At 58.9% G+C, this 23424-nt stretch overlaps 1 protein-coding gene across 9 annotated transcripts in view; it reads left to right on the top strand.

Moving 5' to 3' along the window:
* The first annotated feature begins 2063 nt into the window (after nucleotides 1-2063).
* AGRN (agrin) overlaps nucleotides 2064-23424 on the top strand; it is a 97768-nt gene continuing 76407 nt past the window's right edge. For 2 of the 9 annotated variants that reach the window (XM_086860945.1, XM_086860943.1), the window contains exons 1-2: nucleotides 2164-2653; nucleotides 11274-11535. In XM_086860945.1, coding sequence (XP_086717071.1) covers nucleotides 2459-2653; nucleotides 11274-11535 — 457 coding nt within the window. In that variant the 5' untranslated portion in view covers nucleotides 2164-2458. Of the gene's footprint in view, nucleotides 2654-11273; nucleotides 11536-23424 lie in introns of all 9 variants that reach the window. The other 7 variants (XM_086860950.1, XM_086860949.1, XM_086860941.1 and 4 more) reach the window with 4 other exon arrangements.

Raw genomic sequence — 23424 nt, 5'->3', positions numbered from 1 at the left:
GAAGGTTTCTGATGAAACATGAGAATTGTCTTTGGGTTTCATCCTGCAACTTCTTGGGGTTTTACAGTGTAGAGAATTCTGGCAGGTTTCCCTACCAGGAGGGCCTGAGCAGGCTCTGGGGCACTTTTTTGGTGAAAATGATCTCCCTGAAGGCATCCCTGATGGAGATTTTATCCCTGAGGTGATAAAACCCTGCCTGCTTTGGATCAGCACCTTCCCTCAGTGCTGAGCTGGGAAATTCAGATTTCTGGGGGAGAAATGGAAGTTTTGAGTGGAAAGAGAACTGGGATGTGAGGCCTGTGGGGCCTGGGCTGGGCTTTGAGGGATGGAGGCTTCCCAGTGCCCCTCATCCAAAAATCCAGGCTTTTGAAGAAGGTTTCTGATGAAAAATGAGAATTGTCTTTGGGTTGTTTCATCCTTCAACTTCTTGAGGTTTTACAGTGTGGGGAATTCTGGCAAATTTTGAAGTTATTCCCTACCAGGAGCACCTGAGCAGGCTCTGGGCCACTTTTTTGGTGAAAATCTCCCTGAAGGCATCCCTGATGGAGATTTTATAAAACCCTGCCTGCTTTGGATCAGCACCTTCCCTCAGTGCTGAGCTGGGAAATTCAAATTTCTGGGGGAGAAATGGAAGTTTTGAGTGGAAAGAGAGCAGGAGAAGCTGTGGGGGTTACAAGAAGAGCCCCAAATGTCTGTGGGAACACCTGGGTTAAGAAAGAAAATGTCCAGGGTGCGTTCCCTGCAAACCCCCAAGGATCTGGGATATTTCCAGGCAGATTTATGGGCTCTCTGGCGCTCCATCCTCTTCAGGGAGAAACTTTGGAACACTCAGCAAGATTCATCTATTTCTACATATTAAATAAAAGAGAGAAGGAGAGGAAAAGGAGTGTGACACCCACAGGGACAAGCAGCAGGGTGAGATTGAGGTAAGGAATTATTTGGGAATTTAGGGAAGGGCGGGAGCACACAGGGCAGGATGCTGCTGTGGATCAGAGCTCATTGATGCCAGGAGGGACACGGGGACACCTCTTGTGTCACATCCTCTGCTGGCAGGTGGCACCGGCGTGGCTGAGCCTCACCCTGGCAGCGGGAGCTGGGCCTGGCTCACACACGGGGGATTTGTAGGGCCAGCAAGTGAAACACCCGGTAAAGCGCCTCTGGGGGCTCGCTGATTTATGGAGGGCAGAAACAACATCCCTCCTCCGGTGCCACTCCACTTTTCATTCTGTATCTGCCCTAATTGCTGGGGACAGCCGGGGAAATGGCCCTGCAGCCCCCGAGGGGAGCGGGGCCACGAGGTGACGGTGCTGCGGGGACAGAGCCCGGGATGCGGAAGGTCAGGAAAGGGTGCCATGGCATGGGATTTAAGCTCTGGCCCGACCCAAACCGCTCCACGGTTCCGTGGGTGGCTCTGTCACGGCTGGGGCACAGCGATGTCCCCAGGGTGGGTCACTCGTGGAGGGCGCGCCCGTGGGGTCCCCACGGGGCAGGACCAGCCCTGCCTCAGTTTCCCCGCGGGGTAAAGCCGGGATCATCCTTGGTGCCGGCCCCGGGGGTGGAACTGGGGGTGACAGGGAGAGAAATGCCGGGGTGCCCCCTCGGGGGTGCGGGGTGGAGGGGACAGGGCTGGGGACAGCTCGGGTTGGGGACGACAGGGAGGGCAATGCCGGGTGCCACCCCGCTTTGAGCACCTCGGGGGTGCGGGTGGAGCGGGGACAGCCCCGAGCAGGGCTGGGGACAGCCCCGAGCAGGGCTGGGGACAGCTGCCACCCGGAGTGGGGGTGCCGGGGAGGGACAGAGCCTGTCTGCGCATCTCGGGGGTGCGGGCTGCGGTGAGGGACACACCGCGACAGGGCTGGGGACAGCTGCCACTCACGGCGAGGGGGTGGCGGGGCCGGCTGCGGTCCCTACACCTTTAAAAGTCTCCTCACGTTGCGGCGCTGATTATCCATTAACCGAGGCGAGCTCCCCTTCCTGGGGGCGGCGTTCGCAGCGAGCGCTGCCAGCAGGGCGGGCGGGCGGCCGCGCTGCCTTCCTCCCTTCCTTTCTCCCTTCTCCCTCCCTCCTCTCCCCCCTAACCCCCGCTGCCTCCTTATCAGCAATTCAGATTGCATGCAAATCTGCGCGCTTTCTTCCAGGGCCACGGCAGCGAGCGCCGAGCGCTTCTCGGCGGCTTCGGGGAGCCAGATCTCCACCTCCTCCTCCTCCTCCTCCTCCTCCTCCTCCTCCTCCTCCTCCTCCTCCTCCTCCTCCTCCTGGGATTTTCCTCCTTCTCCCCTCCCCTGCTCTCCCCTCCCCTCGCTGCCTCCCTCCCTCCCTCCCTCCTCTCTTTCTTTCCTCCTTTTCACCTCCTGGAACAAAAGTGGCCCTTTCGGCTGCGCCAGCGCTGCCTGCGAGCGGGGCCGCTTTGTCTGCGGGGCACCGGCACCGGCTCCGGGCCGCCCCCGGTAGCGGGCCCATGGGCACCCCGCGGGCGGCCGCTGCCCGGCCGCTGCCGGCGCTGCTGGCCCTGGCAATGGCACTGGGATTGGGATTGGCGAGCTGCCCCGAGCGGGAGCTGGAGCGCAGGGAGGAGGAGGCCAACGTGGTGCTCACGGGCACGGTGGAGGAGATCATGAACGTGGACCCGGTGCACCACACCTACTCCTGCAAGGTAAAAACGCGGGGGCAACTTTCGCCCCGCGCCGGTTTTGGGGTGGAATCGGGGGTTTTTAGGCTACGGAGCGGCTCCCGCAGCAGTGGCCGGGGTTGTGCGGGGGGGTGGGGAATCTCCAGAGGTTGCTTTTTATGGACATTTCCCTCTTTGGCTTTGGCGTGATGCGGAGCTGCCTCCCAACTTTCCGTGCCTGGCTGCCGGGAAGGTGCTGGGAGCCGCTCCTGCCTCCAGCCGCGGCTCGCTGTTTACTTTAGCAGCATCTCGAGTTCCTGCAGCCCGAGCTATTGTTTAACCACCAACCTGGCCTCGGGCTCTGGGGCTTTTTTATCTCCCCCCGAAGCTGAGAGACGCTCAAGTCCCGAGCAACCTGAAATCCCATCCGCCCGCTTGACAGAAAACGTGCCGGATGCCTTAACCCTTGCCGGGGCAGGGTTCTCGCTTGCAAGGACACGCTCTTCCCTTGCCTTTTCCTCTTCTCCCCGTTGCCCTCTTCCTCCCCAAAATTCCTGCTTCTTCTGCCTGCGGTTGGTGCCGAGCAGGGCCGGGGGCGATGCTTTGGTGGCAGAGGGAAAGGTGAACTTTCCCCGCGGTGTTCTGGGGCATCCCCCGAGCATCCCCCAGCCCCTGCCCGCCCAGCTGGTGCCCGGTGCCCGCTCCCAGCGCCCCCCGACCCATCTGCAGCTCGGCGAGGAGCCCCTCCAGGCGAGAGCAGGCACCGTCTGTTTGCAGAGTGTCTGGCACATCCTGGGTGCTCCGCGGAGAATTAATGAGCTGCTGCCAGCAGCCGCTGGCCTGTGGGGCACAGATGGATGTGGCCACCTGAGGCCGGCGCGAGGTTGCCACGGGAGGTGGCCCAGCGGTGCTGGTGGCGAGGCAGAAATGTCAGGGTGAGAAATAAATCCCTTTTCTCCCGCTGCAGACTCACAGCGAGGTGTCTGCCTGGCAGAAAATCATCTTGCAGCAGCAGGGCAGGACTCTGGGATGGGGAGAGCTGGGATAGGAAAAGCTGGGATGGGAAAAGCTGGGATAGGAAAAGCTGGGATAGGAAGAGCTGGGATGGGGAGAGCTGGGATGGGGAGAGCTGGGATGGGGAGAGCTGGGATGGGAAAAGCTGGGATGGGAAAAGCTGGGATAGGAAAAGCTGGGATAGGAAAAGCTGGGATAGGAAAAGCTGGGATGGGGAGAGCTGGGATAGGAAAAGCTGGGATGGGGAGAGCTGGGATAGGAAAAGCTGGGATAGGAAAAGCTGGGATAGGAAATGCTGGGATAGGAAAAGCTGGGATAGGAAAAGCTGGGATAGGAAGAGCTGGGATGGGGAGAGCTGGGATGGGGAGAGCTGGGATGGGGAGAGCTGGGATGGGGAGAGCTGGGATAGGAAAAGCTGGGATGGGAAAAGCTGGGATAGGAAAAGCTGGGATAGGAAAAGCTGGGATAGGAAAAGCTGGGATAGGAAAAGCTGGGATGGGGAGAGCTGGGATGGGGAGAGCTGGGATAGGAAAAGCTGGGATAGGAAAAGCTGGGATAGGAAAAGCTGGGATAGGAAAAGCTGGGATAGGAAAAGCTGGGATAGGAAGAGCTGGGATGGGGAGAGCTGGGATGGGGAGAGCTGGGATAGGAAAAGCTGGGATAGGAAAAGCTGCCTGCTCAGCAGCTCTGCCTCTGCAAGGTGCAGTCCAGCCCCAGCTGGAGCAGCCAGGATTGGAATGGGGCTGCCCGTGGTGGCTTCCTGTGAAGCACCATCTGAATTCCTTAAACCGGGGAGGGAATCTCTTCCCTGCCTTTCCCTGAGCAGTGCCCGGGAGAGGTTTGTGCTGCTTGCTCTGGAGTTTGGGATTTGCTCCTGCCCACTCCTGGTCTTGAAAGAGCACAGAAGGGCCAGGATGTACTCCTGAGAGACCATTCCAGCCTTGGAGCCGTGTAAAAGTGAAAGCAGGAAATCTTTAATCCCATCCCATCCCATGGATCCCATCCCATCCCGGCAGTGCTGTGACATTCAGGAATTTTCACAGGACACTGGTTCCCTGTCCCTTTCCCTGCCCATCCGCCTGTGCTGTGCCATTTTTAGTGGCATTTCATGGTGTCTTTGCAGGGAAAAAAAAGCTTTGGAATGGGATTTGGAGTGTCCCAAGGACCTGGAAGCAGATAAATCCCCCATCACTGCAATGACTTGGGGATGTGCAGCTCTGCAGCAGCTCTTGGCTTCTTGCCCTCCTCAGATCTCCCAAAGTCTTGAAATTGTGTGGATTTTGCTGGGTTGGCCACCCCTGCGGTTTATTTTGTTGTTTTGTTTTGGTTTTGTTTTAAAACCAAAAAAATTAAACCTAAATTCCAAGAGCAATTTGGGATTAAACCTGACCCCTGGCTCCTGCTGTCCTTGCGCTGCCCCTGGGGAGCTGGGAGAAATCCAGGATCTTGTGCCGAGGAAATTCCTGCCCCAATTCCTGCTGCTCCCCAGACCCCGCGGTTATCTCCTGTCGGGCTCTTCCTTATCAGCAGAGGAAAGGCGAGGGCCCAGCGGGTGTGGGGAGTTCCCTGGAGCCCACACCCAAAATCCCGAGTATTCCTGGAGCTGGGTGGTCCGGGAGGGATCGGGCACGTGGGGATCTGTGAATTCCTTGCTGGGGCATTGTTCTTCCCAGCTCGGCTCCAAACCCTCCCAGCTGAGGGCTTCCATAGGCGCAGATAAGCACCGGCAGAAATGTGAAGTTCATGTTAGATAAACACCCCGAAATAGCTGCCAGCCCTTCCCGTGCTGCCAGGGGAGCTGGGGAGAGGAGGAACAGGCTGACAGAATTCCCAAAAAGCGGCTGCTGTGCTCTTTTTCCGAGGGATTTGACATTCCTGACTGCAGTTTCTGACTTTTCCCCCAAGCTGCTGCCGCTCCTCTGCGCTGGCATTGTCCCTTTCTGCTCCCAGGGCCCCCCGAAGTGCCTTTTCTGGGCTGTCCCGATGTTTAGCTGCTCTTTAGAGGATAAACCCAGGTTCTCTGAGCGCCGTAGGAAGCGTGGAAAAGGATGTGGATCCTGTTCCGGACAATGGAGCACGGATTTTGGGGGGGGGTTTGTGGGAATCGCCGGGTCCGGGGGAACGGGCAGGGAAAAGGCACCGAGAGAGACAAAAAAGGGGAGAGGGAAGAGTTGGAAGCAGAGCTGATTCTGGCTTTTATTTCCTAAAATTTCGTGGTGACCCCGTTCGGTGCGTCCCATCCCGAGTGACAGCTCCTCCAGAGGGGACTTTGCTCCTCACCCGGCTTCACAAAACCAGAGCTGGCAATCCCCGCCGCCTTTTCCTGGCAGGAATGTTCTGTACAGGTGCCGTCCCCTTCCTTCCCTATTATGGGATGCACCGCCCTGACACGTTGGAAAATCCTTTTATTTCTGGGGTTTTAAATTTCTTTTCCTGCTTTTAAAACACCCCCGTGCGAGGATGAAGTTGTGGCCGCTCTTCCTCTGCCCCCGCGGAGTTTAAAATCCTGCGTTTTCTGCTCTCCCCGGAAAAACAGAGCGCTCCAGGGCAGGGTCCTCCTCCAAACAGGTCCCAGCCCAATTTTTTTCTTTCTCTGCCTTCCTTTTCCCCCCGATGCTCGCTGCCGCCGGTGAGTCAGCGGTGACAAAGTCTTAATTGTGCCGCGCTGATGAATGGGATGCCCTGCAGGTAATTGCCGGAGCTCTGGTGCCTGCACATCCATTCATTAGGGTGGGGAGGAGGCCGCCGGACTCTGATGTTTCTCGGGGAGTGCTGTGGCCTGGCTCGGAGCTGCCTGAGCGCAGCAGCCACGCCAATTAACGCCAATTAACGCCAATTCCCATCTGCCGCAGAGCTGGGGGAGAATTCACCTTTTTCCCCCCCAAAACGCGAGGTGTGAAAATGCCCCGCACGCTCCTTTCAGCGCCAGCCTCGGGCTGCGTTTTCTGCTGCTGGAGGAGGTTCCCCCCCCCTTTTTTCTCCTTTGTCTGGCTGGGTTTTTGCCCTGCTTTGCTGCTCGCCTCCTCCGGAGCCTGCCCTGCGGCTGGAGCAGCAGCAGCAGGAGGTGGGGCTGCGGGAAGGTGTCTTGACTTGACTGCGGGGAGAGAGCGGCTCCAGCCCGGGGAGGAGGCTGGGGAGCAGCTGGGGAGGCAGGAGAGCTCTGGGAGCGCAGGATTGTGCCCTTCTCACCTTCCCCGAGCTCACCCGGGCTGTCCCGTGCGGCTTCCCGTGGGATCAGGGCCACGGAGGCTCTTCCAGGCTCCTTCAGGGAGTCCTGGAATGCTTTGGGTCTGGAAGGAGCTGCAAGGAGCAGGGTCCGACTCTTGGTTCTGCACAAAAATCCCACCTGGGCATCCCTGGGAGCGGCTGGGGGAATCCCAGTGCCCCACCACCCTCTGGGGGAAGGAAAGTTCCTGATCCCACCTGGGCATCCCTGGGAGCAGCTGGGGGAATCCCAGTGCCCCACCACCCTCTGGGGAAAGGAAAGTTCCTGATCTCCATCCTGGCACAGCTCCAGATGTTCCTTCAGGTCCTGTCCCTGCTCCCAGAGCAGAAATCAGAGCTGTCCCCCCTGAGGAAGTTGGAGCCTTTCAAGACCCTCTCATTCCGTAATATCCTCGGGAAGTGCCGGTCCTGCTCCTTCCTCGCTCCGAGGGAGGAGGAGGAGGAGGATGAGTGTGAGCAGGGCTTCTTTTAGTTAAACCAAACCAAATTTCGGGGAGGTTTCTGCCCTCCCTGGTGGGATTTGGAGTTCAACCCCGTGTTTCTCACCCAGCTGGGAGCTGGGTTTGTGCTGAAGGAGGACAGAAAATTCCTCGGAGAGCTCGGAGCAGCCCCTCAGTGCCTTTGCAGGAGGCACAAAACTTTCTCTGTCCCCATCTCGCTGCCTGCCCAGCTGGATTTGGGCTGTGCAGGGAGGGACACATCCCCTGGAGGATTTATTCCGTGTTTTGGAGCTTTGGGGTGGCTCAGCCCCCCCGGGGGACCCCCACCTTTCCTGCTGGAGGATAAACGGGGCTGTCCCGAGCTCTCCACGCCCGGGAGCAGCCGAGGCATGTGCGGCTCCAGAGGAGCTGTCACAGCCCTGTTTGCACCTGGGCTGCTCCTGCAGCTCAGGTATGCGGCAGAGCAGGGCAGGCTGCAGTGCTTGGGATGATAATTGGGGTAATTTATTGCTCTTTTGGATGGCTGCGCTGCCTGCGAGCTCAGACCCCTGCGAGCCCGGGGTCCTGCTCCCAATATTTCACCAGAAGGAGAAAGTGTGAGGAAAACAGGAGGGTGTGAGGGAGAGATAAACTCCTACACTCGCTTCTTAACCTTGACTTGTGCCTGCAGGGCCCAGGCAGTGCCGAGTTCATTCCCTTTTCCGGCCTGGCAGGTGGGGCTGGCGCTGAGCAGGACGCTCCGGCCCCGGCCCGTGGCTCCCGTGGCCGCAGGGAATGTGGGAATGACCCCGTTCCCGTCCTCCCAGTCCTGCCAGCGACACCGTGGAGGAGTTTGGCTCGAGCTCAGCCTGAACTTTGAAGCCTCTTCGATCGGGGCTGAAATTCTGGAGCTGAGGCTGCAAAAAAAACCCAATAAAAATTCCCAGATTGATGGTGGATCAGAGGATTTGTGTTCCCCGGAGCCCCCAGCGAGGTTTCAGCCCCTGGTTTGAACTCTGCAGCCTCAGATCTCGGCTGGAGACGCCGAGGGAGGGACGGGGAGGAATTTGGCACAGGGGAGAAGTCTCTGTGTCTGAACAGCCCCTCAGACACAGCTGGGGCACCTGGAGGGCCACCGGGGCAGAGACACCAAACTGGGAGGGGTCATTTTCCAGGGGGAGAAATCTGTCTGCCACCACAGGGCCACCAATCACTGCCAGGGCCACCAATCACTGCCAGGGCCACCAAACCTCGTCTGCCAGGGCCACCAAACCTTGTCAGAGCCACCAATCACTGCCAGGGCCACCAATCACTGCCAGGGCCACCAAACCTCGTCTGCCAGGGCCACCAAACCTTGTCAGAGCCACCAATCACTGCCAGGGCCACCAATCACTGCCAGGGCCACCAAACCTTGTCAGGGCCACCAATCACTGCCAGGGCCACCAATCATTGCCAGGGCCACCAATCATTGCCAGGGCCACCAAACCTCGTCTGCCAGGGCCACCAAACCTTGTCAGAGCCACCAATCACTGCCTGGGCCACCAATCATTGCCAGGGCCACCAATCACTGCCAGGGCCACCAAACCTCGTCTGCCAGGGCCACCAAACCTCATCAGAGCCACCAATCACTGCCAGGGCCACCAAACCTCGTCTGCCAGGGCCACCAAACCTTGTCAGAGCCACCAATCACTGCCAGGGCCACCAATCACTGCCAGGGCCACCAAACCTCATCTGCCAGGGCCACCAAACCTCACCAGGGCCACCAAACCTTGTCTGCCAGGGCCACCAAACCTTGTCAGAGCCACCAGTCACTGCCAGGGTCACCAGTCCTTGCTGGGGACACCAATCCTTGCCAGGGCCACCAGTCCTCGTCCCCAGCCGTTTGTGCCTCCTCCTGGCCCAGTCTGACTCTCCTGTGCTGTTTCTGGAGCCTCTCCCGTGGACGGGCGCTGCTCTCCGAGCCCCGCAGCCTTTCCCAGTCGGGATTTCCAGCCCTTCCATGTCCCTTCCCAGGCTCTCCCTCCTCCCTTGGCCCGGGATTCCCTCCCCAGGCCGGCTCTGTCGGGCAGGAGGGAGCTCTGTGCGCTTTGCTCGGGGCTTTCCACACTTCTTGTGCCTTTTGGGCTTCTGGGATGGGCTCTGCTGGGAGGTTCTGCCGGCCCTGGGGGGCCTGGGACAGCACCAGTGAAAACTGGGAACCAGGGTGGGAATGGGGAGCCAGGGTGGGAATGGGGAACCAGGGTGGGAATGGGGAGCCAGGGTGGGAATGGGGAACCAGGGTAGGGAATGGGGAACCAGGGTGGGGACTGGGGAACCAGGGTGGGAATGGGGGTCCAGGGTAGGGAATGGGGAACCAGGGTAGGGAATGGGGAACCAGGGTAGGGAATGGGGGTCCAGGGTGGGAATGGGGAACCAGGGTGGGGAATGGGGAGCCAGGGTGGGAATGGGGAACCAGGGTGGGAATGGGGGTCCAGGGTGGGGAATGGGGAGCCAGGGTGGGGAATGGGGAGCCAGGGTGGGGAAATGGGGGTCCAGGGTGGGGAATGGGAGTCCAGGGTGGGAATGGGGAGCCAGGGTGGGAATGGGGAACCAGGATGGGAATGGGGAACCAGGGTAGGGAATGGGGAGCCAGGGTGGGAATGGGGAGCCAGGGTGGGGAATGGGGAGCCAGGGTGGGAATGGGGAGCCAGGGTGGGGAATGGGGAGCCAGGATGGGAATGGGGAATCAGGATGGGAATGGGGAGCCAGGGTGGGGAAATGGGGGTCCAGGGTGGGAATGGGGGTCCAGGGTGGGGAATGGGGAGCCAGGGTGGGGAATGGGGAATCAGGATGGGAATGGGGAACCAGGGTGGGGAATGGGGAGCCAGGGTGGGAAAAGAGGAGCCCAGAAAGGGAAAGAGAAGCCCAGGGAGGGAAAATGGGAGCCCAGAGACAGAAAAGAGGAGCCCAGAAGGGCAAAGAACAGCTGAGGAAGGGGAAAAGTGGAGCCCAAAGAGGGAAATGGGAGCCCAGAGAAGGAAAATGGGAGCCCAGGGAGGGAAAATGAGGAGCCTAGGAAGGGAAAAGAGGAGCCCAGGAAGGGAAATGGGAGCCCAGGAAGGGAAATGAGGAACCCAGGAAGGGAAAATGGGAGTCCAGAGATGGAAAATGAGAGCCCAGGAAGGGAAATGAGGAACCCAGGAAGGGAAAATGGGAGTCCAGGAAGGGAAAATGGGAGTCCAGGAAGGGAAAATGGGAGTCCAGGAAGGGAAATGGGAGCCCAGAGATGGAAAATGGGAGCCCAGGAAGGGAAAAGAGGAGCCCAGGAAGGGAAAAGAGGAGACCAGAGATGGAAAATGGGAGCCCAGAGATGGAAAATGGGAGCCCAGAGATGGAAAATGGGAGCCCAGGGAGGGAAAATGGGAGCCCAGGAAGGGAAAAGAGGAGCCCAGGAAGGGAAAATGGGAGTCCAGGAAGGGAAATGGGAGCCCAGGAAGGGAAATGGGAGCCCAGGAAGGGAAATGGGAGCCCAGAGATGGAAAATGGGAGCCCAGGAAGGGAAAAGAGGAGCCCAGGAAGGGAAAAGAGGAGCCCAGGAAGGGAAAAGAGGAGCCCAGAGATGGAAAATGGGAGCCCAGGAAGGGAAAAGGGAGCCCAGGAAGGGAGGAACCCAGAGATGGAAAATGGGAGCCCAGGGAGGGAAAATGGGAGCCCAGGAAGGGAAATGAGGAGCCCAGGGAGGGAAAATGGGAGCCCAGGAAGGGAAATGAGGAGCCCAGGGAGGGAAAATGGGAGCCCAGGAAGGGAAAAGAGGAGCCCAGGAAGGGAAAAGAGGAGCCCAGGAAGGGAAATGGGAGCCCAGGGAGGGAAAATGGGAGCCCAGGAAGGGAAAAGGGAGCCCAGGAAGGGAAAAGAGGAGCCCAGGGAGGGAAAATGGGAGCCCAGGGAGGGAAAATGGGAGCCCAGGAAGGGAAATGAGGAACCCACAAAGCACAACAAGCCGGTGAGCTCTCCCCTCCCACCACCAGGTGCGGGTCTGGCGTTACCTGAAGGGCAAAGACATCGTGACCCACGAGATCCTGCTGGACGGGGGCAACAAGGTGGTGATCGGGGGCTTCGGGGACCCCCTGATCTGCGACAACCAGGTGGCCACGGGCGACACGCGCATCTTCTTCGTCAACCCCGCCCCGCAGGCGCTGTGGCCCGCGCACCGCAACGAGCTGATGCTCAACTCCAGCCTGATGCGCATCACCCTGCGCAACCTGGAGGAGGTGGAGCACTGCGTGGAAGGTGAGGCGGCACCTGCCTTTGGGGGGGTTTGGGGGGGTTTTTCTGGGGTTTTCTGGGGTTTTGTGGGGGTTTGGGGGGATTTTCATGGATCTCTCCTGGCATTTTCCTGGCATTTTCACAGGATTTTCCTGGCATTTTCACAGGATTTTCCTGGCATTTTCACAGGATTTTCCTGGCCTTTTCCTGGTACTTTCCTGTGCTTTTCCTGGGATTTTCATGGTGTTGCCAGCTCTGCTGGATGCCCCTGGGTGGGTGGGGGTGGGGGTGGGGGGTGAGGGCTGTCCCGCTGGTTTGGGGTGGGTGGGGCTGGGCTGGGCCTGGTGGCGCTGATTTGGGGTCAGTGGGGGATGATTTAAGATCGTCCTGCACTTCCCTGTGTGTTTGGGGTGGCTCACACTGGGCTGTGGGCTCCTGGACAGGTGATTTAGGATCGTCCTGCATTCCCTGTGTGTTTGGGGTGGCTCACACCGGGCTGTGGGCTCATGGACAGGTGATTTAGGATTGTCCTGCAGCTCTGTGTGTTTGGGGTGGCTCACACCGGGCTGTGGGCTCATGGACAGGTGATTTAGGATCGTCCTGCACTTCTCTGGGTGTTTGGGGTTGGTTTATGGGCCCTTGGACAGGTGATTTTGGATTGTCCTGTATTTCTCTGGGTGTTTGGGGTTGGTTTATGGGCCCTTGGACAGGTGATTTTGGATTGTCCTGTATTTCTCTGGGTGTTTGGGGTTGGTTTATGGGCCTCTGGACAGGTGATTTAGGATCATCCTGCATTCCCTGTGTGTTTGGGGTGGCTCACACCGGGCTGTGGGCTCCTGGGCAGGTGATTTAGGATCATCCTGTAGCTCTGGCTGTTTGGGGTTGGTTTATGGGCTCCTGAACAGGTGATTTAGGACCATCCTGCATTCCCTGTGTGTTTGGGGTTGGTCTGTGAGCTCCTGGACAGGTGATTTAGGATCATCCTGCAGCTCTGTGTGCTTGGGGTGGGTCACATTGGTCTGTGAGCTCCTGGACAGGTGATTTAGGATCATCCTGCATTCCCTGTGTGTTTGGGGTCCTCACACCGGGCTGTGAGCTCCTGGGGTCAGATACTGCCGGGTGTGCCGTGATTTAGGATCATCCTTTAGTTTTAGGGAGTCCCCAAAGGGAACAGGGAGCCCCCTTTGCCGAGCGTGTCCCAAGAGCAGCGGATAAACAGGAGCAGGAATGTGGGAATTCTGCTGGGACAACAAAAATCCAGGATTGGCTCCCTCCTCCCTTGGATCTGCAGCAGGGGAGGCCACATCCCCTTTTTCCAGCTGGGAATTCTGATGGGGGAATGCCCCACATCCCCTTTTTCCAGCTGGGAATTCTGACAGGAATGCCCCACATTCCCTTTTTCCAGCTGGGAATTCTGACAGGAATGCCCCACATTCCCTTTTTCCAGCTGGGAATTCTGACAGGAATGCCCCACATTCCCTTTTTCCAGCTGGGAATGCCCCACATCCCCTTTTTCCAGCTGGGAATGCCCCACATCCCCTTTTTCCAGCTGGGAATGCTCCACATCCCCTTTTTCCAGTTGGGAATTCTGATAGGAATGCCCCACATTCCCTTTTTCCAGCTGGGAATTCTGACAGGAATGCCCCACATCCCCTTTTTCCAGGGGAATGACCCCGCTCTTGGGTCAGCAGCTCAAGAGAGCCCCGAGTGGTGTTTGGGAGAAGAAAGGAGATTTTTTTTTTTATCCCAAGGATGAAAAAATGGGCTATAAATATAAAATATCTACAGAAATATCCATTAGAATTCCGTAACATCCTCGGGAAGTGCCGGTCCTGCTCCTTCTCGCTCCGAGGGAGGAGGAGGATGAGTGTGAGCGGGGTGGTTTGAGTTTAACCTGAGCGAATTTCGGGGAGGTTTCTGCCCTCCCTGGTGGGATTTGGGGTTTAACCAGGTGTTTCTCACCCAGCTGGGAGCTGGGCTTGTGCTGAGGGACGAAGGAGGAGAGAAAATTCCTCGGAGAGCTCAGAGCAGCCTCTCAGGAGCTGAGGATCCCACGGGGAGAGGGGCTCCTCACCGGGAACCGCGGTGCCGGGACGGGGTGGAGGGTGCGGACTGCGATGGGAAATCTCGGCTGGATACCGGGAAAAATCCTTCCCTGTCAGGTGGGGAGGCTCTGGAAGTCAAAATTCCATGGATTGCCCATCCCTGGAAGCGCCCAGGGCCCGGCTGGCTGGGGTTTGGGGTGATGAAGGTGTCCCTGCCCACGATGATCCCCAGGGTCTTTTCCAGCCCAAACCATTCCATGATGTCCCTCCAGGCCCTCGGGAGCTGAGGAGGGATCAGGATCCGTGGATTTGCTGTAGGGTTGGGACAGGTGGCTGGGGCTGTTTCCAACCCTCCCCTCCCATCCAGCGTTTTTTGGGAAGGTTTCTGTTGTGCTGGGCAGGTCTGAGCTCCGAGCTCAAATTCCAAATCCACCAGGAAAAAAGGGATTTCTCCTCATTCCCTGCCCTGTGCCAGCAGAGGATTCCTCCTGGCGCTTCCTGGGCTCGTTTCCTGCAGATTCTGTCCCTCCAAATGTGCACTTCCCTCTCCCCCAGGATGCTGCTGCCCTGGCAGGTGGGCTGGGATGGGAATACCGGGATGGGAAAGGCTGGAACACCACCCAGAACCTGCCCTGTGCTGGAGCTGATCGCCCTGAGCTGCTGGAATTGTGAGAAACCCCAAAGCCAGGGACTCCCAGGGAGCTCCAGGTGCTGCTCAGGGTTCTCAATTTGCCATCCATCATTCCCACTTTTCCTGGGAAAGCCATTTTGGGAGTCGTACTCCAGGGATTTCCTGCTCTTCCCACACTTTGGGAGCCCCATTCTCGTGTTGTTCCCCTCCTGAAGCCCTGAGTTCTCTGCAGCCTCCTCCAGCCCACCTGGCTCCTGCAAAACCGAGCCAAACCCGGCCTGAGGAGCTGCTCCTGCCCCCTGGGAACCATTCCCAAGCTCCCAGGCCAGGAATTCTGCTCCAGGACCGGTTTCCCATGGGCTCCTCGCAGGAGGCTTCAAAGCAGAGCTGCTCTTTGCTGCACTTTGGAGTTTCCAAACAAACCTTGGAGGGCTTTTTGCAGAAGGAATTGGAGGAATTGGAGGCAGCTGAGTGGAAAAACACAAATGTTTGGGAGTTCAGCCTCATGTCCTGTTGCTCCAGCCTGGAAAAATCCCAGACATCCGAATCTTGTCAGTGAGGGGAGGGCAGGCCAGGGCGGCTCTGGGAGACAGCTCAGGTTGGACTGGGAGCAGAGGGATTGGAGAGGTTCAGGTGGGCAGGAAAGGCTCCAGCAGAGCTCTGCAGACCGGGAGGGGCCTGGAGGGGAATTCTGGGGGGTTCTGGGACAGCTCTGGGACACCAGGAGCAGCTCTGGAGCAGCTCTGGGACACCAGGAGCAGCTCTGGGGCAGGTTTGGGACACCAGGAGCAGCTCTGGGGCAGCTCTGGGACACCAGGAACAGCTCTGGGGCAGGTTTGGGACACCAGGAGCAGCTCTGGGACACCAGGAGCAGTTCTGGGGCTGCTCTGGGACACCAGGAGCAGCTCTGGGGCAGCTCTGGGACACCAGGAGCAGCTCTGGGGCAGCTCTGGGACACCAGGAGCAGCTCTGGGGCTGCTTTGGGACACCAGGAGCAGCTCTGGGATTTTTTGGGGACAGTGTGGGGTTTTGGGGCGCTGCTGTGACCACAGGTGAGGAGCATTTGAAATTCTGCTCCATGTAAAAAAGCTCAGGATGTGCTGCAGGTGCTCCAGAGGTGGAAAAAAATCCCTTTTATTGGAACTGCAGCCAGTCCAGAGCCCTCCCCTGGAAGGAGGGCTGCACCTTCCCGAAGTTTCTCCTCCCATTTTTCTCCTGGTTTCATCCCTGGGGAGCAGCCCAGGCACCATTTCCATCCCAGGCTCTTCCTGAGGAATTCCGGGGGCTCCTGTCAGCCTGGGAATCTCAGCTCCGGCTGTGCTCTCCTCCGTCCCACCCCTGGAATTCCTTCCAGCCCTGGCATCTCCCTGTGCTCCTCAGCAGGGAGGGAGGGGGTTCCTGTGGGGGTTTGCCCTCCAGAAAGTGTTTTTTTTTCCTTTCCTTCCTCCTGTTCTGTTTTGTATCCGAGATAACGAGAGCAGGACCATCACCCCCGTCCCAGCAGGGGCAGAGCTCCAGCAGCTGGGAAATGTGGGAAAGGGGCAAGGAAGGAGCGGAGAGGGGAAAATCCAGCACTGGGCAGCCCCGGGGGACCCTTCCTGCTGCCTTATCACGGGGAAAGGATGGAATCCTCCCAGGGATTCCATGGAAAATGCTCTTGGAACAGCAGGGAGGGTCAGGGTTGCAGAGGCCACCCATCCCTGTCCCCATCCCTGTCCCTGTTCTGTCCCCATCCCTGTCTGCATCCCTGTCCTGTCCCTCTTCTGTCCCCATCCCTGTCCTATCCCTGTCCCCATCCCTGTCTTGTCCCATCCCTGTCCCATCCCTGTCCCTGTTCTGTCCCCATCCCTGTCCCCATCCCTGTCCTGTCCCATCCTTGTCCCATCCCTGTCCCATCCCTTTTCTGTCCCCATCCCTGTCCTGTCCCCATCCCTGTCCCATCCCTGTCCCTGTCTTGTCCCCATCCCTGTCCCATCCCTGTCCCTGTCCTGTCCCTGTCCTGTCCCCTCTGTGTCCCATCCCCCGGGTCCCTCCCCTCGCTCCCTGCCGTGGCAGGAGCACAAACGCTCCCGGTGCCGGTGGCAGGAGCAGGGAGGCTCCATTTGTTTAGCAAATTCCTGTGGAATTTTAATCCGGAGTGGGAGGCTGTGGCTCTGGGAAGGCTCCTCTGGCCCTGCTCGGGCACATCCCACGGCGCTTCCCTGCGGGATCAGCTCGGGAGCTGCACGTCCAGTCTGTCCCTGCTGCCCGGGAGCCCTGCCTTTCCCGGATTCCCCCTGTCCAAAATCCCTGCCTTTCCCGGATTCCCCCCGGCCAAAATCCCTGCCTTTCCCGGTTTCCCCCTGTCCAAAATCCCTGCCTTTCCCGGTTTCCCCCTGTCCAGAATCCCTGCATTTCCCTGTTTCCCCCTGTCCAAAATCCCTGCATTTCCCTGATTCCCCCTGTCCAAAATCCCTGCCTTTCCCGGTTTCCCCCCGTCCAAAATCCCTGCCTTTCCCGGTTTCCCCCTGTCCAATATCCCTGCATTTCCCTGTTTCCCCCTGTCCAGAATCCCTGCATTTCCCTGTTTCCCCCTGTCCAAAATCCCTGCCTTTCCCGGTTTCCCCCTGTCCAAAATCCCTGCCTTTCCCGGTTTCCCCCTGTCCAGAATCCCTGGATTTCCTGGTTTCCCCCTGTCCAATATCCCTGCATTTCCCTGTTTCCTCCTGTCCAGAATCCCTGGATCTCCCATTTCCCCCTGCCCAGGATCTCTGGATTTCCCAGTTTCCTCCTGTCCAATATCCCTGGATTTCCCCGTTTCCCCCTTCCCTGGAATTCCCAGTTTCCCCCTGCCCAGGAGCCCTGGAATTCCCAGTTTCCCCCTGCCCAGGATCTCTGGATTTCCTCATTTCCCCCTGTCCAATATCCCTGGATTTCCCGGTTTCCCTCTTCCCTGCATATCCTGGTTTCCCCCTGCCCAGGATCCCTGCATTTCCCAGTTTCCCCCTTCCCTGGAATTCCCAGTTTCCCCCTGCCCAGAATCCCTGGAATTCCCGGGTTCTCCCGCCCTCTGTCCCTGCCCGTGCTGTGTTTGCAGAACCTGTCCTGGCACAGATCCTGCCCTGCCAGCCTGGAATTCCAGCAATGCCCCCTGGAGCGCCCAGGATCCCGGGCAGCCTCTCCTGGGACCCTGCCAGCAGCTCCCGGCCGCTTCCCGGCCTCTTCCAGGGAATCTGGGCAGTGCCGGAGCTCGCCCAGGGCTGCCAGGGCAATTCTGGGGAGGCGCCACTGGTGCCATTCCAGGGGATTTGGGCAATTTCCCGGGATGTGAGGAGATTATCAGGAAGGCACCGCTGGTGCCTCAATTCCAGGGAATTTGGGCAATGCCGGAGCTTGCCGAGGGTGGTGAGGGTAAAACTGGGGAGGCACCACTGGTGCCTTTTCCAGGGAATTTGGGCAATTTCCAGGTGTGAGTGGGATATTGGGGAGCCTCACTTTGGACTTTTCCAGGGAATTTGGGCGATTTCCAGGTGTGTGAGTGGGATATTGGGGAGCCTCACTTTGGACTTTTCCAGGGAATTTGGGCGATTTCCAGGTGTGAGTGGGATATTGGGGAGCCTCACTTTGGACTTTTCCAGGGAATTTGGGCAATTTCCAGGTGTGAGTGGGATATTGGGGAGCCTCACTTTGGACTTTTCCAGGGAATTTGGGCGATTTCCAGGTGTGTGAGTGGGATATTGGGGAGCCTCACTTTGGACTTTTCCAGGGAATTTGGGTGATTTCCAGGTGTGAGTGGGATATTGGGGAGCCTCACTTTGGACTTTTCCAGGGAATCTGGGTGATTTCCAGGTGTGAGTGGGATATTGGGGAGCCTCACTTTGGACTTTTCCAGGGAATTTGGGTGATTTCCAGGTGTGAGTGGGATATTGGGGAGCCTCACTTTGGACTTTTCCAGGGAATTTGGGCAATTTCCAGGGGTGCAAGAGGAATTTTGGGGAGGCGCCATTGGTGCCATTCCAGGGAATTTGGGCAACTTTCAGGGGTGTGAGTGGGATATTTGGGAATCAGATTGGTGTCTCAATTCCAGAGAATTTGGGCAATGCTGGAGCTTGATAAGGGATGTGAGGGGGAATATTAGGGAGGCAGCACAGTTGCCTTTTCCAGGCAATTTGGGCAGTTTCCAGGGGTGTGAGTGGGATATTCAGGAACCTCATTGGTGCCTCAATTCCAGGGAATTTGGGCAATTTTCAGGAAAATGAGGACATTATCAGGAAGGCACTGCAGGTGCCTGAATTCCAGGGAATTTGGGCAATTCCAGAGCTCACCGAGGGGTGCAGGGGGAATACTGGGGAGGCACCTGGCTTTCCAGAGATGCTTTTTTTGGATGTTTTTCCCTGAATCCCGGATTTTGGGCCGTGCTGGCAGTGGGGAACAGCTGCCCTGCGATTTTTCCGAGGCTCGAGCAGCCGTGCCCTCCATGGAAATGGAATTCTTTCCCGCTCATCCCCCGGATGTGTCCCGTGGCGAGGTTTGTTTGGGGTTTTATCTCCCGTGGCCCATCTTTGTTTTGGAGCCGCTCAGTGGAACATCAAAGGCTGGATTTTCCCACCCACTTGCTCGGGAAAATGCAGGACATGGGGCGGGGATTGCGCCCAGGGCAGATTTTTGGGTCCAGAGAGACCTTTTTGGATCCAGGCTGATTTTTGGATCCAGGCTGATTTTTGGATCCAGGCTGATTTTTGGATCCAGGCTGGTTTTGGATCCAGGCTGTTTTTGGATCCAGGCTGGTTTGGGATCCAGGCTGATTTTTGGATCCAGGCTGATTTTTGGATCCAGGCTGATTTGGGATCCAGGCTGGTTTGGGATCCAGGCTGGTTTGGGATCCAGGCTGTTTTTGGATCCAAGCTGGTTTGGGATCCAGGCTGGTTTGGGATCCAGGGCTGTTTTTGGATCCAGGCTGGTTTGGGATCCAGGCTGGTTTGGGATCCAGGGCTGTTTTTGGATCCAGGCTGTTTTTGGATCCAGGCTGGTTTGGGATCCAGGGCTGGTTTGGGATCCAGGCTGGGTTTGGGATCCAGGGCTGTTTTTGGATCCAGGCTGTTTTTGGATCCAGGCTGGTTTGGGATCCAGGGCTGGTTTGGGATCCAGGCTGGGTTTGGGATCCAGGCTGGGTTTGGGATCCAGGGCTGGTTTGGGATCCAGGGCTGGTTTGGGATCCAGGGCTGGTTTGGGATCCAGGGCTGGTTTGGGATCCAGGGCTGGTTTGGGATCCAGGCTGGTTTGGGATCCAGGCTGGTTTGGGATCCAGGCTGGTTTTGGATTCAGAGCTGCTCTTTTGAGTCCAGATCATTTTTTGGGTCCAGAGCTGCTTTAGGTTCAGAGCTGCTTTATGGTTCTTTGGGAATGACTGGAGCAGGTTCTTTGGGAATGACTGGAGCAGGTTCTTTGGGAATGACTGGAGCAGGTTCTTTGGGAATGATGGGAGCAGGTTCTTTGGGAATGATGGGAGCAGGTTCTTTGGGAATGACTGGAGCAGGTTCTTTGGGAATGATGGGAGCAGGTTCTTTGGGAATAACCAGAGCAGGTTCTTTGGGAATAACCAGAGCAGGTTCTTTGGGAATAACCAGAGCAGGTTCTTTGGGAATAACCGGAGCAGGTTCTTTGGGAATGACTGGAGCAGGTTCTTTGGGAATGACTGGAGCAGGTTCTTTGGGAATGATGGGAGCAGGTTCTTTGGGAATAACCAGAGCAGGTTCTTTGGGAATGACTGGAGCAGGTTCCTCAGGAGCCATCGGGGCTGGCACTGCTGAGCCTGGCAGGACGTGCCGAGGTGCCCTGACAGTGCTGGCCTGGAGAGCCTGTGCTGGCCAGGATCCCACTTCCATGGCTTTGGATGTTTTCCCTGGATTGTGAGGGATGGATTTGAGACCTGAGAGGACACCGGGGCCCCAGTGCTGCTCCCTCAGCACCCTCTGTGTCCTGGGATGGGATGGGATGATGGGATGGACTGGGATGGGATGGGCTGGGATGGGATGGGATGATGGGCTGGGATGGGATGGGATGATGGGATGGGATGGGATGGGATGATGGGATGGGATGGGATGGACTGGGATGGGATGGGATGGGATGGGATGATGGGATGGGATGGGATGGGATGATGGGATGGACTGGGATGGGATGGGATGAGATGGGATGGGATGGGCTGGGATGGGATGGGATGATGGGATGGGATGGGATCCATGGGATGGGATGATGGGATGGGATGGGATGGGATGGACTGGGATGGGATGGGATAAGATGGGATCCATGGGATGGGCTGGGATGGGATGGGAGGTGCTCGGCTCCCTGTGGCAGCTCTGAGCTCTGGGCAGTTTTTCCATGAGGTTTTCCTGTTGGATCTGCCGCTGTTGTGAGCCTGGGATTCCCGTTCAAGCCAGGACACCCCGCTGGCAGCAGCTTCCTCGGGAAGCCTGGCAGGATGTTCTGCAGGATCCACCTCTGGTGTGGCTCTGGGAAAACTTCCCCGAGTTGATCCATGTGGTTTTCCCTTTCCGAAGAGCTTGGTTTTGCCCTCCCTGAGTATTTGGAATTCCCATCCCTTGGGAATGGAGCTGTCTCGCCTCCTTGTCCTCCACAGGCTCTGACCTCACTGAAGGATGTCCCTCCCTGCTCCAGGGCAGCTCCAGCCCAGCTCCCATTCCCGGATTTATTTCCTAACAAACCTCAGGAGGGATTTCTGGAGGGCACAGGGACACATCCCGAGCCACATTCCTTTTCCTGGGAAGGCTGCCTTGGACACACAGAGCCAGGCTCCTGCTCTGCCTCCCCAGGAGAGGCTCAGGGAAGGAGCTGGAGCTTCCCTGCTGCCAGGCTGGAGTGGGATGAAGCTTCTTTGGGATGCAGCACCAGGAATCTGGCAGGGTTTCGGGGCAAAGTGCTTTGGACACCACAGGATTCTCCCACTTGGAAGTGACGGATAAAAACTGCTGGGAGCTTTGGGATGCCTGGGAGCAGCTCAGGATTGAGAATTCCCACCCAATTCCCATTAAACTCCGCATCCCAGAGCTTCCTGCTGCCCCCTGTGATCCCCTGGATGCTGCTGAGGCTGAGGAGAGCCCCGGAGCTGCTGCTGGCGAGGCCCCAGTTCCCAGGAAATTGCCAGAAATCCCAGCTGGAATTGTTTTCCCAGCCCGCTCATTTCTCCCAGACAGCTCCTGCTCAGACTCCAGCCCTGCTCGGGCTCGGCACTTGTCCTTTCCTTGCTCCAGGGAGCTTTCCCAGCCTCTGCATTCCCTCCATCCCAGATCCTCCTTTTCCATGGAGTTTTTGTCCTTCAGGCTGGGAAAAGGAGGAGTGGAGGAACCCAAAAGGGAAGAGAGGGGTGGGAAATTCCTGCTGCTGCAGCCTGGTGATTATCCCTCCTCCTTCTCCTCCTCTGGGGTCACCAGGAGCACTGGGGGCACTGGAGGCACTGGGGGCACTGGGGGCAATGGGAACACTGGAGTCACTGGGAGCACTGAGGGCACCAGGAGCACTGGGGGCACTGGAGGCCCTGCTGTTTCATGGCCCCTGCAGCAGCAGCAGGGGCAGCAGCAGGGGCAGGGGCAGCAGGGGCAGCAGGGGCAGCAGGGGCAGGGGCAGCAGCATCAGCAGGGGCAGCAGGAGCAGGGGCAGCAGGGGCAGGGGCAGCAGGGGCAGGGGCAGCAGGGGCAGGGGCAGCAGCAGCAGGGGCAGCAGGGGCAGCAGCAGCAGGGGCAGCAGAGGCAGCAGGGGCAGGGGCAGCAGGGGCAGCAGCAGCAGGGGCAGCAGGGGCAGCAGGGGCAGCAGGGGCAGCAGGGGCAGCAGGGGCAGGGGCAGCAGGGGCAGGGGCAGCAGGGGCAGGGGCAGCAGCAGCAGGGGCAGCAGCAGCAGCAGGGGCAGCAGGGGCAGCAGGGGCAGCAGGGGCAGCAGGGGCAGGGGCAGCAGGGGCAGGGGCAGCAGGGGCAGGGGCAGCAGCAGCAGGAGCAGCAGCAGCATGGGCAGGGGCAGCAGCAGCAGCAGGGGCAGCAGCAGGGGCAGGGGCAGCAGCAGCAGGGGCAGCAGCAGCAGCAGCAGGGGCAGCAGCAGCAGCAGCAGGGGCAGCAGCAGCAGCAGCAGCAGGGGCAGCAGCAGCAGCAGGGGCAGCAGCAGCAGCAGCAGCAGGGGCAGCAGCGGCAGCAGGAGCTGCAGGAGCTGCAGGAGCTGCAGCAGCAGTGTGTGAGCAGCACCGCTCCATCCCCAGGGAGAGGATGTTGAACATTCCAGGCGTGGGAACCCTTTGGAGAAACTCTGGAATCTGTCCCGGCGCAGGCACCGGGTGAAAGGGAAGCAGAGGAGGGGACCCTGGGGACCCTCTGGCCACCACATCTGTGGTGATGAGACAAAAAACCCGGCTCCAAATCCCGTTCCTCGGGCACGATCCCGTTTTTCACAGCCTTTGGCTCCGTTTTCCAGCGGGGATTTTTCCTGAGAGCTCTGACCCCGTGCCCTGGGCTCTGCAGGCCGGACACTTCCCAGCTGTCCGTCCGTCCTGAGGGCTCCCAGGGGGTGGAAAAGGCTGGAATGCGGAGCTGTGAGCTGGGAATGGCGGCGTGGGGGAGCTCCGGGTGCCGATCCCGGAATGCGGGCTGCGGGTGGCGCGGGCACAGGGCTGGGAAGAGGCGCAGGGAAGAGGCTCTGGAATGGGTGGAGAACGGAGAATTGGCTCTGCCGGATGATTCCGGCCGCGTGTAATGAGGAAAGCGGGGAAATTGAGGTTGGACATGGAGAAGAAACCCTTCCCTGTGAGGGTGGCGAGGGCCTGGCACAGGTTATCCCGTGGATTCCCCATCCCTGGAAGTGTCCGAGGGCAGGCTGGAGGCATCTGGGCTAACGGGAGGTGTCCCTGCCCATGGCACAGGATGGGGCTGAGCCGTGCCGCGATCCCAAAGCTCCAGGCAGCCGAAATCCCCGGAGCAGCTGCTGGCACCGCGCCGTTGCCGGGCCCAAATCCGCGCTGCGTGGGAATCGGCACCCGGAACCCGCTGGAATTTGTTCGGGAGAAGCCTGGGTGGGCGGAGGGGGTGCAGTGGGGTCCCTCCGTGGGGAAGGGGCTGCAGGGGGGACACCTGGGGACGAGCTGTGGCTCTTCAGGCACTCATGTTTCCCTGGATAACAGGGGGGCAGGATTCCTGGCGAGTCCCTGCCTGGGGAATCGCACCTGGGATGCTGCTGGGAGCAGCGGGCGGCGCTGGGATCCCC

Source organism: Cyanistes caeruleus, chromosome 22 (genome assembly GCF_971803275.1).
Source record: "Cyanistes caeruleus chromosome 22, bCyaCae1.hap1.1, whole genome shotgun sequence".
Lineage (NCBI taxonomy): Eukaryota > Metazoa > Chordata > Aves > Passeriformes > Paridae > Cyanistes > Cyanistes caeruleus.
This window is presented reverse-complemented; position numbering and strand designations above follow the sequence as displayed.